Source organism: Dryobates pubescens, chromosome 1, assembly GCF_014839835.1.
Source record: "Dryobates pubescens isolate bDryPub1 chromosome 1, bDryPub1.pri, whole genome shotgun sequence".
Lineage (NCBI taxonomy): Eukaryota > Metazoa > Chordata > Aves > Piciformes > Picidae > Dryobates > Dryobates pubescens.
In genome coordinates, this window is record NC_071612.1 from 36,759,701 (window position 1) to 36,775,656 (window position 15,956).

At 38.9% G+C, this 15,956-nt stretch overlaps 1 protein-coding gene across 2 annotated transcripts in view; it reads right to left on the minus strand.

Annotated features, from left to right (window-relative positions):
- WDR19 (WD repeat domain 19) overlaps positions 1–15,956 on the minus strand; it is a 38,744-nt gene that overhangs the window by 4,991 nt on the left and 17,797 nt on the right. For both annotated transcript variants that reach the window (XM_054163985.1, XM_054163984.1), the window contains 13 exons: positions 15,696–15,806; positions 15,315–15,424; positions 13,933–13,990; positions 13,058–13,204; positions 12,869–12,951; positions 10,950–11,033; positions 9,390–9,536; positions 8,849–8,973; positions 7,385–7,497; positions 5,886–5,954; positions 5,306–5,383; positions 1,327–1,423; positions 218–342 (listed from right to left, as the gene is read on the minus strand). In XM_054163985.1, coding sequence (XP_054019960.1) covers positions 218–342; positions 1,327–1,423; positions 5,306–5,383; positions 5,886–5,954; positions 7,385–7,497; positions 8,849–8,973; positions 9,390–9,536; positions 10,950–11,033; positions 12,869–12,951; positions 13,058–13,204; positions 13,933–13,990; positions 15,315–15,424; positions 15,696–15,806 — 1,347 coding nt within the window. The remainder of the gene's footprint in view (positions 1–217; positions 343–1,326; positions 1,424–5,305; positions 5,384–5,885; positions 5,955–7,384; positions 7,498–8,848; positions 8,974–9,389; positions 9,537–10,949; positions 11,034–12,868; positions 12,952–13,057; positions 13,205–13,932; positions 13,991–15,314; positions 15,425–15,695; positions 15,807–15,956) is intronic.

Consider the following 15,956-nt stretch of genomic DNA (forward strand, 5'->3'; position numbering starts at 1 on the left):
ATTTGGTATTTAAAAAAAATATGTTAAATATTTAAAAATAGCTAACCAAAGAAGCATCAAAAACCAAATGTGGATAGTCCTGGTTAGCATGCACCTGGGCTCTCAGATACAACTTACACAACAAAGTAATTTATGCCTACAGAGCATCCATCCATCCAGCTCCATAAATCAGAGACTCTGCCCAGTTAGGCATAAATCCTGTTTCTGGTTTCATTACCTTCACTAAAATATAGCTGTGCAGAATCATAAGGTTTGTAGCCATTTCAGAAGGAATCTTAATCTTCTGGGTCTTCAACTCTGCGTACATGCTGAACAGAACATCGTGTGCATTGCGGTAGTTTCCTTAAAAACAAACAGCATTGAACAGTACATTGAATTTTTCCTAGCAATTTCTTTACTAATGACACATACAGAAGCCGATCAGGAAGTGATGTTGATTCTTGGGGCAAAACCTTTGCATGAGAATTTCTTTGGAAAGCCACAAGCAGTTGCTTTTTTACACACACAAGATGTGTAAATGGGGCACTTGGTGGCACGGCATAGTGGTGGGCCTGGCAGTGTTAAGGTTTATGGTGGGACTCAGAGTCTTTTGTTTTGGAAGAGATCTTTATGACTGTTCACTGCTGTGAGTGGGAGGCCAAGGCTGAAGCGCTTTTCCACTCCTTAGCCCAATGCTGAGGAGCAGTCCGCAGATGTTCATGTGCCTGGGCTGCTCCTAAGGCTGCTATTTTTTAATTTAGGGATTCTTTTCTTAACTCACTTGAAAGAAAAGGCAAGTGGTATGGTAGGGCTGTTGCAGAGAAGAGCAAACAGTGTAGGTAAGAGCTATTTTGCTTCTATCCCTGACCTTTCTCACTACTTTTCTCTGTGTCTAACTTTAGCTACCTATTAGAGGGGAAGACAAGGCTTAAGTAAGCAGATATCTGATCCTTCACCAGAAATCATCTCCTGGGCACATCGCCCACTGGAAAAAACTCTGAAGACCAAAGGATCAGTATCCAAATCAGAAGCTGCATGTAGAAGCTGTTCTAAGTAAGATCTGTGACACACAGAGAAGTAAAGCTGCAGGCAACCTTGATCACATTGTTCACTTGGATGTGATAAGGAATGCAGTTGTTTTCCACAATTTTCTTTTCCCCAGTATTTCATACGTAGGGTCTGAGTCCCAACCTGTTCACAAAGGCTACTCCAAATTCAAAGTGAAACTTGAGTATCATTAAAAGAAGTGAAACATGCCTTTCTGAGTATAACCCTCTATAATGGCACCCTGGGAACTGATAGGATGTGGTGTTGGAGATGCTGTCACATCAGAGCCAACAGACTCACCTGAGCACTGCTCCTCCCTGGCAATGATGATGGCAGTCCTGGCAGCTTCTCTGTGTTGCTTTAGTGCCATGTACAAGCGGAAGAGGTACTTGGCATCCTTAATTAAAGCATACAAAAGCAATTAATACTGACTGGATAGATCCTGCTGCATTCTACTTCTTTACTTCCTACCCCCGCAAACACTGCTCAAAGAGACAAGCTGGCTTGTTCCATGGAGAACTCTTTTTATCTCCAGGCTGCAAGCTCTGGTCCTTAGTACAGATGGATAAACACCTAGGCTAAGGACCCCAAGTTGTGTCAGGTGGCTGCTAAGCCCTGTCACTTAGGGATACAGAAAGCAACAGAACTGTACAGGGGAAACCCAACAACTTCAGACATGTAGAATTTATGCTGTCAGAAAGGAACTGATTGCCCATTGGAATGTGCTGCCCAAGGAGGTGGTGGAGTCACCATCACTGGAGGTGTTCAGGAGGAGACTTGATAGGGTGCTTGGTTGCATGGTTTAGTTGATTAGGTGGTGTTGGATGATAGGTTGGACACGATGATCTTGAAGGTCTCTTCCAACCTGGTCTGGTCCTGGTCTATTCTATAGGACTGTTTAGAAATGTGAATCCTGCTCAAAATATTTAAATTGTATTACTGATCTAGATGCAAATGTGGCTTGGTGTGGGTAAGGAGGACAAAACCTGGCCACTTAAAGAGTGTCTTGTTCTGGGAACAGATAGCAGACATCCAAGACAGCTGAAGAATTTCAAAGTAAGGAACAATTAGGTAACAAAATGCACTGCATTTATAATTTGCTATACTAGGTACTTTGGAGGTATAATAGGATGCAAAACTGGCAAACGTAGCAAAGTGTTGACCCAAGAAGTAGAGATCCAACAGCAAGAAAATGAATTAAATAATTTAACCCCCAAAACATTAAGATCCCAAGATGTCAGTCCTGAAGAAATCAAACAAGAGTTCTGTTCTTGTGGAGTGTACTCAAAATTTATAGCAGACTAATAAACAACTTAAAAAAGCAAAAGGCAATCAGGAAGAAAAAAAAAAAAAAAAGTCTTTCATAAGGATTTTGAGAAAACCAAAAGAAGTAATTCCTAAAATGACAGCTAAAATACAAAATAAAATTGCTTAGGATGGAAAGAAACTACTAGGTGACAAAAAAAATGTGGGCGAGTGTCACTGCTTTAGAATTTTAGCAGAGATTTCTTAAATGGGATTGCTAAAAAGTGAAGTTTGTAGAAGAAAATCTTTTAGTTAGCAAATCAAGATTAAATGAAGATGAAATATTGTTTATGTCCCCAACTTTGATATATAGATCAGGAAGGGGGAAAAAGAGAGGTACTAGTAGAGCTTTAGAGACACCTTAGCAAAAACCCCAAAGCAATTCTGCAACATTTACAATATATGTTCTGTATTAAAATGATGTCAAGTTATCTTCTAAAAGGCTAGTATTGATCAATATAGTGCTGTTCTCTGGAATACTGAGTGGGTTTTGCATGGAATTCTCAAACACACAGCAAAAAGAAGCAGAAATTCAAAGGAACTGGAACATGAAAGGTAAAGAAAGACATTGCCTTACAAAGAAGATGACTGCAAAGATTAACTCCCTACATGAGAAGCAAGGAAAGAAAAAATGATGAAAAATGACAGAAATAAAGGCAAGAGAGAGAGACTGGCATACAGAAAGCAAAAAGGCAAGTCAAATTCTTCTAACTTCCAATATAGGGGAAAAAACATGAAGTGACCATAAGGAATGACTTTTAAACTAACGAAGCAGAGCTTCTAAGACACCATCATAAGGCTGAATTTCTTAAGAACTGTAATTAAACAATAATGAATGAGTTCAGGATGATAAAGTAACCAGATATTAGTGGATATTACTTATCTGCAGTGCCTTAAAAAGGAAAATTGCTATTCCCTGAGTGGGGTAAAACTACAATTAGGATAAAGGGTTGTTACGATGTAATTCTTCACAGCTTCCGGCACCTCCTAATGACCACAGATGGCCCTTCCACTGATGGCAGAAGGCTGCACTTTTTCCTCATCCAGGCTGCTTCTCCCTTTTCTCCTGCTGCAGAAGGAGAAGCATCCTGACCCAGCAGGTGGTCTTACATGGTCTTGCCATGTCCCTAGTTGTATTTTACTTAAGTAATGCACTGAGATGGCTTACATAGCAGCCATGCAGGAAAAATATGCAAGGCCTTTAAGAAAAATTAGCCTTGGGCTTTACTTTCACATTCCTTACCTTTAAAGTCAGCTATTTAAAAAGTCAGATAAATGTAGGAAGGAACTGCCAGTTGATGCCACCTTGCCTAAGGTCTTTGGAAACAGTTACTGCAATCTAACTGATCTTAATATTTGATAGCCATGATATTAGCTTAGTTTTGCTTTTTAAAGCACTTGTACCTAGAAGGTATGCAGACAGAAAACAGCAGAACCTTGCTAGTTAATGCTCCATGAGAAATTACAAAAGGATGCACTCAGCAAATTAAGAATCTTTAACAAATAAAATAACTGACATCAGAACACATTTAAGAAACAGTTTATAATTAGACAGTAGTTTGATAGGATTTTGGTAAGCATAGTAATTTTGATAACACTAAAATGCCACATTGTTGGTTGTGAAAGATCAAAAGCCATCAAGCTGCTGCGGCTTGCAGATCAGTGCTTGGAGGATTAGCAAGTTTCTGCTTTGTGGCTACTTTCAGTTCAGCCTTGCAAAAATACCACCACAGCAAAGCTGCTGTTCTCTAAAAACAATCCCATTTGCTTGATAATTGCAAGCCCACTGTCTCAATGGCATAAGAAGGAAAAAGATAATTTTTTTTTAAGGCAGATTTTTAAAACAAATATGCATGATTTAAGAAAGTAAAATCTTGTTACTCACTGAGAGGGACTATGGCAGATTGGATTAAAGCATATAGAAGAACAAGAGAGAGCTTTTAAACAAGGAAAAGAAAGCTCTAGTTTGAAGTTCAAAACAATGTTAAATACAACAATTACAGCATTTATCAAATTCCTAAGTGTTCTCTAAAACCTTCAGAACATCCTCACTGTGGAAATCACTTTGTAGCTCACTTCCCTTCTCCAGTCCTATGCACTTCCTTCAACCAGATGGTCAGGCTGCTGCTTTTGGAAGAGCCTGGATTCTACAGGTTTTCTCCACTCAGCTTTCAGCATAAATATGAAATGATTTTGCTTACATTGATGCTGGACACATTTTTCATCTTATGCTTCCAACAGCTTCTTTCTTCTCTGGTACAACTTTATTTCACTTGTGATTTTATTAATGTTCACATCTCAAATTACAGATAATGAATAAAGAGGTAAATAGAAGAGAGAGAAGCCTCGGGTTTGTTTTCATTTTCAAGTAATCTCAGTGGCAAACTTTGGAGTTGCTCTGGGCTAAGCTCATTTTGAAAACATGGTCATTAATCACTTCAGAAATTAACAGGGAACTGGTAATTTGTAAAATCTGTCCACAACTTTTTATGTCTTATGTTGGTGTGTGAATACAGCAACTAATGTAGAGTTTTTAGAGTTTTGTCCTTCATCTTTTATTTACTACTTTAGTTTCTTCCACTGAGACTAGCTGTAGCTAGTCTTGAGGTACACACAAGCTGACTGTCCATCCAGGAAAGGAAACAGCCAGCTGGCTGCTGGCATGAACAAACAGGTAACTTTTGTCTCTTTCCTTCAGTATGAGTGTTAATTGGGATCTCCTCTGTCCAATACCTGCTTTCATAAGCTTGGAGAAAGATGATGACATCTAAGATAGTCACTTCTTTGTCTTTCTGAAACTGAAGTTACTAGGTGTGTTACAAGGTGAAGTTACTCAGTGATCATGGAAGTCTTGCTCCTGAAGTAGCCAAGCTAAAACACAGTCTGTGCTTACCAAAAATTATAGGACAAAGTAAGGTCAAAAGATCTTTCAGCACAGCAAGGTGACACAAAAGCAGTGACACAAATACCCTACCTTAGGCATGCCATCAGTCTCCCCCATAAGGTAGTCTATCAGCTGATTTGTTAAGGCTTCATCTTTTGCCCGTCCCACCTATTAAATGAAGACAGAAAAAATCATAATATGAAAGGGAAACACTTACTTATAAGAAAACATTCCATAAGAACACATTAGGTGGCCCTCCATGAGCAGGAGTTAGATGAGATAACCGTCAGAAGTTTCTTCCAGTCTCAACCATTCTGGGGTTCTATGACAGAGAGCAAGAATGGAGGCATATTGCAGGCTGGAAAGACCAGCAGAACTGAAGAATCACAGATGGATGCTGCTAAAATGGAAAATTCCAAACTCAGCTGTTTCTGACACACAGCCACCAAGATCTGCGTGAATTCACAAACCCTCCTTTGAAGACTGAAATAACTCTGGTGCCAGTATTAATTTATTCTGCTTTTCAAATGTTTAGGTATCACTACTGATAGAGTTTTCCTTCTATTTGCAATCTGTCCCAACACCTCACTGATGCTAGGAAAATGTGACAGTACTGAAGGTAAACTTCTTGAAAAGACAAAGAATTGTTTGTGTAATCAAAGTTGCTTACTGTTTCAATTGCCATTTCTATAGCCAAGTTATCTTCTGTGCTTGGACTTTTCATAAAGTGTTTCAATGCCTGAAACGATGCGGAGGAAAAGTTAAACCTGAGGCACAAGAAATGAACATTTGCCTGATTTTTATCAAGTTATTTCTGTATCTTGTCAGACAAGTGGCACACTGGCTGCTTATCTTGTCTGTATTTTACAGCCATAAAGATAACCACATATCGAGGCAGCAGCTCCTCTTATAGATACTCCTGCAAGAAGTTTGGTTTAGCACAGGGTTAACCAATGTGGTTTAGCACCAGACTTGGTGGAGTTAGATAATGGTTGGACTTGATGATCTTAAAGGTCTTTTCCAATCACAATGATTCTATAGTGCTAAGAAAGAAGAGTCTTTGTCAAGTTCTGGTGTATAACTTCACCTAACTATGAAAGACGTGCACAGCAACATGGTGAGAAGCATCAGTGTGCCACTAGACACCCATCTATGCCCCAGCTGAAGAAGTGGTCACCTAAAGTGGCAGAAGTAAACAGAAGTAAGCAGAAATAAAACATTCAATAAGCATCAGTTCACTTATCTGTAACTGATCAAAAGGAAATGTGTCAATCACCATACTTTAATGAACGTATTTCCTTTGTTAAAAGCAAAGCTTTAAAGTTAGGGCATGCTACAGTATTACAGGAATTAATTAAGCAGCAGCCAAATTGGTATTGGTCAAGCTAATAAAAAATAAATAAATTCTGCTTCTGTGTTTGTGATATTTAGAGATTTGTTGAGAGCAGTGAATCATTGTACTCAGCTCTGGTGAGGCCACAGCTTGAGTACTGAGTCCAGTTTTGGGCACCTCAACACAGGAGAGATGTGGAGGTGCTAGAGCCAGTGCAGAGGAGGGCAACAAAGCTGGGGAAGGGCCTGGAGAATAAATCTTATGAAGGGCAACTGAAGGAGCTGGGGCTGTTTAGTTTGGAAAAGAGGAGGCTGAGGGGAGACCTCATTGCTCTCTACAACTACCTGAAAGGACATTGTGGAGAGGCTGGTGCTGGTCTCTTCTCACAGGTAATTAGTAACAGAACAAGAAGGAATGGCCTCAAGCTACAACTGGGTAGGTTTAGACTGAACATTATGAATTTTTTTTTCCACAGAAAGAGTGGTCAGGCATTAGAATGTGCTGCCCACAGAGGAGGTTAAGTCACCAACCCTGGATGTGTTTGAAGGTTGTTTGGATATTGTGCTTGGGGATATGGTTTAGGGGTAAACCTTGTAGAGTAGGGTTATTGGTTGGGCTTGGTGATCCTGAGTCTTTTCCAACCTGAACGTTTCTGTGATTGAGCTACTTGGAGCCTCTACTGCTATGAAAAAGTTCTGTGCATGGCAGTGTGTACTCCACAGAATACAATGTGGTTTAGCTGTATTTTTTTACACTTTGTTAGTATCTCATCATTTAGGGCAGCTAAATTCTACTACAAACTTCCCTCATCACTGGCTTATCCTTTGAGTACTCACCCGCCCATACTGACCACATAGCAGGAAAAATTTCCCAGCCTGAAAATGTTTCTTTTCTCCTTCAAAATATAGTGCAATGCTCTGATAGTCTTCATTGCTGGTACTTTCAGAAGCTGCCACAGAGAGAGAGCAAGAATAGCTGAGTATGCTTACTAATTAAGATAAAGACCTTACTAAAGGAACAAAGTCCTATTCTATAGGTTTTTTCCTACCGACATTCACAGAAAATCAAAGCCAGCTAGACTCATATTATGTTTACATCTATTTTCCCTATTTAATCAGACTACATGTCAGACATTATTTCACTGCACTGTTAGCTCCTTATTGTTTTCATAGGTTTTACACCATAATGGGAATTCTGTTTTTTTTAACAGACAAAATAAAATGGCCTAACTGTGGCATACTAATGAATTATTCCAGCAACAATAAAACACAGCAAGTCATTATGAGAGTATCACCTGAATTATTTTCACAGTTTGAGAATTGAGTGTACCTCTGTCCCACAAGGACAAGAGCAAGGGCATCAGGACCAATGTAACCATGTGGCAACAGGGAATACTACTTAAGTCTTCTAACCAAGACTCCATTTTACTGTAAACATCTAAACTAAAGATAGCCTCTACTCCAAAGTTAGTTTTGAAGCCTTTTCCCACCCACTTGGATTAAATTTGAGATGTTGGATAGACAGAAGGAAGAGAGCATTGGAGCAGCAAGCAAGAGTGGCCACCTTGACTGGCAGCTGCAACAGTACATCACCAAGCTAGCTGTTGCCAAGTGTTTAGAACTTTTATAACAAGAATACATCTTTTCAAGGGACAGATAAATTGAAAATACGAGACAATTCTGTATATACCTTTGTGGAACTGTTTCCACACAGAATGGTGCCTGGCACAGGTGAAAAATCTAACAGTTATTGCAAATGGACAAGCTGGTCACTAACTGATGATGGCCTGAAGTAAAAGCTTCCCAGTAAAGTCTCCTTTTTTTCTCTCACTGACACAAAAGGAGGCCACAAATGGCTTTGAAGGGATAAAGGAAGACAAGTGACATACACATGTGAGAAAGGACCTGAAACCATGAAAAAGGGGATAAAAGTCAAGAACTGAACCAGTACAATTCCCGGGTTTGGAAAAGCAGTGTTATCTATATCAAGGTCAAAGAATGGCATTCCCCAACAGACAAGAGATTTGTCTAGACAAATGCTTTATCCCCAAGGATAAACAGAAAAGCTCTAGCAAAGGCAAGACTGCAAAGCAACCTAGACTGAGGACCAAGGGAGATACCCAAGCTGAAAGCAAAGCCTAGCCCACAGGCCTGAGATTGCCAAACCTGTCCATGGTGACTGGGTATGGAAAAGGCTGGCAAACAAAACTTCACATCCAATGTGTTGATTTCAAATTGTCTAAACCATGTGAAAGAACAGCAAAACCCCTTGCAAGCAAACTATTAACCTGGAATACTCACTGATGATATCAGCATAGATCTCCATCTTGTTGTGCTGTTGAGCTAACATGAAGGCTTCATTATTGCACTTGGACAAGACCAGAAACTGGATGGCAGAGCCATAGTCACCAAGCTGCAGAAAGAATCTAACCAGAATGGACAAATTAATAACCTTTGTGCTAATTAAGATAATGAATACACCAAATATTTTAGGAATATTGTGTATTTTGTGTCACACATTTCTAATTGATTTTATATTTCTATTATTTTTAACAGGTTACTAAAATTAACTTAGCATAAATAATATAAGGCAACTTTGATTATTGTCTGCATTAATTACTTCAGATTAATATGATTTCAATCAGAAAGTTGAAAAAAAATATCTAAAAACCTGCTTAGTTGTCCTTATTTTAAAATGTCAAATTAATAACAGAAAATAAATAGTTATTGGCCAAACACCCAATAACCACAGCCTGATATATTAACAAGCTTCACCAGCTTCCAAGATGGAATGGCTTCTTGCACCCTTTTGTTTTTTGAACATGTGGAATGTGATTGTTACCTGGCCACCATCTTTGCTCCCTCAAGAGACTGTGTTTCTCTCACAATGGTAACAGCCTTTTCAGGATTATTAAGGTGATCCAAATATAGTCGAATTACACTGTCCCACTGCTTTGCATGCTCATAAGCTATCACAGCTTCCTTGTACCTGCAAAATAATGGCCCCACATCAGCTTTTCTAACTTTTTATAATAATTTAGAATAGAATAGAATTAACCTGGTTGGAAAAGACCTTCGAGATCATCAAATCCACCCTATCATCCAACACCATCTAATCAACTAAGCCATGGCACCAAGTGCCCCATCAAGTCTCTTCTTAAACACTTCCTGTGACTCCACCACCTCCCTGGGCAGCACATTCCAATGGTCAATCTCTCTTTCTGTGAAGAACAACTTCTTAACATCCAGCCTAAACCTCCCCTGGTGCAGCTTGAGACTGTGTCCTCTTGTTCTGGTGCTGTTTGCTTATTAACTCACTTAATAATTCACTTGTTAACTTTCACAATATGGTGAGAAGGAACCATACAGTATTTTATTTCTGAAAGGTTACTCTGTGACACCTTCATTTCACTTTGTATATGATTGCCTTGCATTTACTATGGTGTTCCCCCGCCCCTTACATCATAGAATGGTTTGGATTGGAAGGAGCCTTAAAGATCACCTAGTTCCAACCCCTGTGCAATGGGCAGGGACACGTCCTACTAGAGGAGTTTCTTGTGTGACATGAAAGGTAGAGACCACAGAAAAATGTCTAGCACAAAACTATTTTTGACCTACTCTGCCAGCATCTGTTTTGGTCTATTTTAAAAGCAGTTAATCTGTTCCATCCGTCCCATATGAAACCGCTTGGGAGCAAGACAACAATAAAAGCCAAACAGATGAAAACTTTACAGTTTTGAAAAACAGACTTCTGTTCTGTGAGGAAAATCAAGAAATTTCTTCTCACTATGCAGCTGACACAAATAGCATTTTCTTGTCTCATCAAGGCAAACATTTAGGTCTGCTGCTGCTTCATATTATAAAGTATCATTCTGCAGCATATTTGCTTTCAGATAAGGACTTGTAGAAACTATATTCTGTGATTAAATATATCCTATTTTGGGTTTTCATGCCAGACAGTATTTCATATTCAGTACTTTGCAAATGCAGCCATTAAGGTGCAACAGTAATTTTATTCTAGAAGGAAAAATTCTCTTTTGTGACTATTCCTCCTTGAATGACTTTTAAAAAAATCACAGCTAAGGAGTTGTTAGAAACAAACTGAATGTGAGTACTCTGCAAGGTGGAATATTGCCTTGAGTGCAGTACTTCAAAATCTTTCATGATCTTTGTTAAAAATATATTAATGCTTAGACAGGAAAACCATCAATTAGAAACACTTCTTTGACACTAGTGGAAGGTCCTTACATTGATATTTTCAACCTTTGCACAACACTAATTTAAATATATTTCAGAAGATGTTTTCACAAGGCTATTTTGTGCTAAATAAGTCTCTTATGTTTATAAAAAGAGTATAACAACAATAACATGTTTAAAAAGAGAAAAAAGCATTCAAGCACACCTGCCATCTGCTTCTTTGGCCTTTGCATATTGTAGGTGAATCTTTGGAGATGAAACATGAGGAAGAAGTTCACCAACTTTTGCCCTAGCAAGACAAGACGATAGTTATTTAATAGATACTGGTTTCAGGTTTGCTTCAGTAAAACAGGCATATTTATACTTACACTGAAAAGGAGGCTAAAAAAGAAGTAATTGAACATAATGTGTGAGCTCTGAAGGCACTTTAATGTCTTCAAAAGCTGAAGTCTATAAATGCAAGAACTGGAAATTACTTCATGAACATACAGGCTAAAAGAAGGACAGTGTCTTCTCTTTAAATGTGAGATGTGGAAGCATAGAATCATAGAATGGTACAGGTTGTAAGGGACCTTAAAGATCATGTAGTTCCAACCCTGCTGCTATGGGCTGGGACACCTCCTTAACAGGACCAGCTTGCTCAAGGCTCCATCCAGCCTGGCTTTCAACAATTCCAGGCTTAGAGCCTCTAGAACTTCTCTGGGCAACCTGTTCCAGTGTCTCCCTATCCTGATGCCACAAACTTTCTTCCTAATGTCTAATCTAAATCAATCTTCTTTCCCTTTGAAGCCATTACCCCTCATCTTGTCACTTCATACCTTCATCAAAAGTCCCTCTCCAGGTTTCCTGTAGCCCTTCAAATACTGGAAGGAAGTGTTCGAAGAAGTGTGAGACCAACCATTTCTACCTCTGGCATTCTCTAATTAATATACAGAGGCAGCACAGGGTTAAACCTGGAAGTTGAAATAATGTGCAAAAGAGTCCACAAGCCCATCAGTAAAGGTGCTTAAGACCAGAGATTGTACAGAGGACTCTGGGCAGTCAGAACCAGATTCAGTGAGTGACAACATCCACAACAGCAGAGTGTGTAGGAATGCAGAATTCTGTCAGTCCTGCCATAAACCTAGCTTCAGCAGCTGCACACAGTGATATGATCTATAAAAGCCAGCAAGCTTTCAAGACAAAGGATAGGAGAGACTGGAGACATGCTGACCTTCAATCTCACCTCTCTGCCTAAAAGGTAGAGCACTCCCCAGATTGAACCTCCTTTTGCTAAACAAAGCTCGCACCTCCCACTTCACAATCAAGTCTATCATATGTAAATTACCTTGCTTAAAGTGTTCTCTTGGTCTGGTCTGATTTCACTGCCACTTCTCTGATGCAAAAATTACCCTTAGTAAATTAACATAATATTCCAACCTAATTTTAGAGCACTTAGAGAGAGGGGAGGTCTTTCTGATCTGTGCTCTGCTCAATTCTTAATATTAAAAGTTAATAAAATATAATTAGGCAAGAATTAAGCCCTTAAACCTCTCAGTAATTTGTATTTTTTTCCACTGGAAGCTTGACAATAATCCAATTCACTTTAAAAATAAAACATGTAGTAAACATAATGCCAGTAATTTTGACTACTCTTGATATTTCAGTAGGGGGTTTGGAGTAGATCATCTCTGGATGTCCCTTCCAACCCCCACCATCCTGATTCTGATTCTGTGATACAGACTCCACTTGAGACAGCAACTTAAGAATCGTTTCCAACAGTCTGAACATTCAGTCTCAGCTATGTATTTTATAACTGAAGACATTTAATGAACTGAACAGCACTAGAGAAATTTACTACATTCAGTGCATGTCTGTGCAACTGCACACAGAGGAAGACTGGAAACTGCAATTAACTTGAAACAGAACACACAAGAAAAAAAGAGAGAAAAAAGGAAGACTATCTCTCATTTACAGCAAGACTGTATTTAAAACCCTGTAAGTTTCTAAGAAGACAATGTTCTGTTTGAGCCTGGAGGAAGGAACAACAAAATCAGGGAAATGTAATTAATGAGAGTAATTTCTTCCCAAAGAGCAGCAGAGAAGCCCTCTGAAGGACAACATCCCCCTGCAAGCTGTACTCACCAGTTTTTACATCGGATGTACACTGATGCTGCCTTGTCATAGTATTGGCCCTTTTCATACAGCTGAGCAGCTTCTGAAAATTGCTACAATATTGGAAATTGTTAAAGTATCATTTCTAAAGAAGGTCACAAATAAATAGCTTAATGAATTCATGTATTCAGCCGTAGCTTTGTTATGTCTTTGGAATACCTTCATACTCTCCAGAATAGCTCCACAGTCTCTTTTGAGTAACCTGCTGGGATGTTTAATGGCCTGGTTCACCCCTCGCCGGATATCTCCCATCCGAATGGACATCTGAGCCACCCCAGCAAGACAAGCTTCATCGTGTTCCTGGTACTGGCAAGGGAATGCAAACAGCAGCTATACATTATACATCAGAAATAGAAGGTCACAACAAAGCCACAGTAACCAAGCACTGAAATGAATTAACAGGCCATTACATGGACTTAGTTAAATCCATTTTGGTCACAAAATTCTTGCCTAGCTGCAGCTGTCACTTATTTGGCTTAGTTTTCTTCTTAAGCTTTAATTTTTATATTTTATTTCATCTGACCATAGCAAGCATGCATGAGAAGAATCTTCTACAGACAGATCAGTACCTCTCTCCTCTTCCTCCAAATCCAACATTACAGAGAAACTACAAACAGGATATTGCCTTTATTTATTAAAGGTGGCAAAGCCACTGATGTTTCATAAACCAAATGGCCTGAATTCAGAAAACATTGCTGTTTCCTCTGCCGTGTTTCCCTCTTATCACTTAGGCTGTTTCAAAAGAGACACTTTGGAAATAAAGCCAGAATAAGGGAGGATTTACTGAAGATGTTTATTTTCTTACACAATCCCTGCTTATATTTATATAGATAACGATTCAGTGAAGAACAGAAGGAATAATTACAACTTTTTTTTTTATAACCATGAAAATTCTAGCAATATTTTCTCTGTCATTTGAATGTCTATTAAGTGTCTAAATTTAACCTGCAGCTAAAAAATAAATTTGAATTAAAATGAGTCTGCAACATGACAACTTAATGTGTAGTATGCTGTCACTAGTAGAAAATAATTACCTTATTGTTTCCAGTGATTCCCTTCTCATAATGTGCCAGGGCATTAACATAATCACCCCTAAAAGAAAACTGGAGGTTATATGGAAGAATATTTTTGATAGGAATCATAGAATGGCTTAGGTTGGAAGGGACCTTAGGGTCTACTCCTTGCCATGGGCAGGGACACCTCTCAACTAGACTTGGATGCTCAAGGTCTCATCCAACCTGGCCTTAAACATGTCCAGGGAGGAGGCATCCACAGCCTCCCTGGCCAGCCCATTTCAGAGGCCAACCACCCTTGTACTTCTTCCTAAAATCCAATCTAAACCTACTCCCCTCATCTTAAACTATTTCCCCATGTCCTATCACTAGACACCCTTAAAATAAATCCCTCTCCAGCCTTCCTGTAGGATCCTTTCAGGTACTGTCAGGCAGCTATAAGGTCCCCTCAGAGTCTTCTCTAGGCTGAACACTGCCAGCTTCCTCAGCCTAAAAGAGATTGTTACCTTCCTACCACAGAGACTATGCATGTATCCATCTTGCTTTAGGCATAATGACTCCATGTAAGCATATGAAGTATGCAAAAGATGGACAATGAAGCAGTGCCCCCTCTCTGTCTCTGTTCTGTCATACAGAGATCAGTAAACCTCCCCTGAAAAGCAGGCAAAGCATTTATCTGCAAAATACACCTCAAAAATCTTATCTCTACATCTACATTTTTGTGGCAGATTAATGAAACTAACCTTCCAAAATTACTTAGAATTTTTAGCAACATAAGAAAACAACTTTTTTCCCCTGTTTCATTAAATACACTAAAAAAAATTACAGATGGCTGCATAGCTTCAGCTGCCCCTGTTCCTTCCTTTCTGTGATCAACAAGTGTCCTGTCTGAGTGCCAGAGGGAAGAAGCTGTCTAGAAACTCTTAATAGATAGGAGTTTTCCTTCTTGGTTTAAACAGATCAGGTTTCATCTAGGAAGAATTAACTACAAAACACACTTTAAAAGCATGGTGAATTGTTAATATCCTCTCTCTTTCAAGGACTGGCACCCTTCAAATTCAACACTCCTCTGCCTAAAATCTGTAAGAAAATGAAGGCTACTGGGTATTTAAAGACTGGCAAAAGGCTTTCATCCAACATAAAAAATGTTAAACAGCAAATTATTCAGTAGATTGTATTATTATATAGTGGACCTACCAGTTGCAAAGAACCCAGATATACTGAAATTAATCAAAACCAACTATTATTTGCCAATGTATGTCTCTAGCATGAAGTATTTCTTAAAGAACTACACTTCCCTACATTATAGGTGCAAGACCTCAGAGAATCCTCTCAGGTGAAGGATCTCAATTCTATGTTCTACTTGGTTTAAGATTCTTGTAGTGCAGCTTCGCAGAACTTACGTGAATTCCAGCTGTGCTGCATATTCCTTTGATATGAAAGGGATTTGGTCTGGGGCCAAACGTTTAGCCAGCTGAAGTGCACTGTCCCAGTGCTGCAAGTCTTTTCTCATCTGTTAACAAAGAACAGTAAACATTTCCTGGTGCAAGTATCAAATTCTGCATTCTAATATAGCCTTGATATTATTCTATATACAAATATACGGGTAGTATTCTAGAAAGATTCCATTTGTGAGACATATTAATCCTAAAGGAATGTCTGTCAGTCACACAGTGGCAACAAAACCATAAAAGGGCAGAATAATAAGAAAGTAAAATGTTCCCACATTAAGGTGGAGATGAAAACAGCAGGGAAAAAAGAAATGACACAGCTTCAATGAATACCTCAAGTGCAGCTATAGGACAGGAGGATGCTAGATATAAATCCTGAGCCAGATTAAAATCATTAGTGAACATGGCGAGATGTCCTGCTAAAAGGTTGCGGTCTTCTATCCCCTGCAAAAAGACATAAGAAGTGCAAAAGTAGTCAAAAAAGGAAAAAAAGATAAACATTGTAAGTAATACAATCTAGTAAGCACAGGAAAACAAAATATCCTTACATTTCACAACTATGTGGTCTACAAACCAGAAGAAGCCCTCACTTCT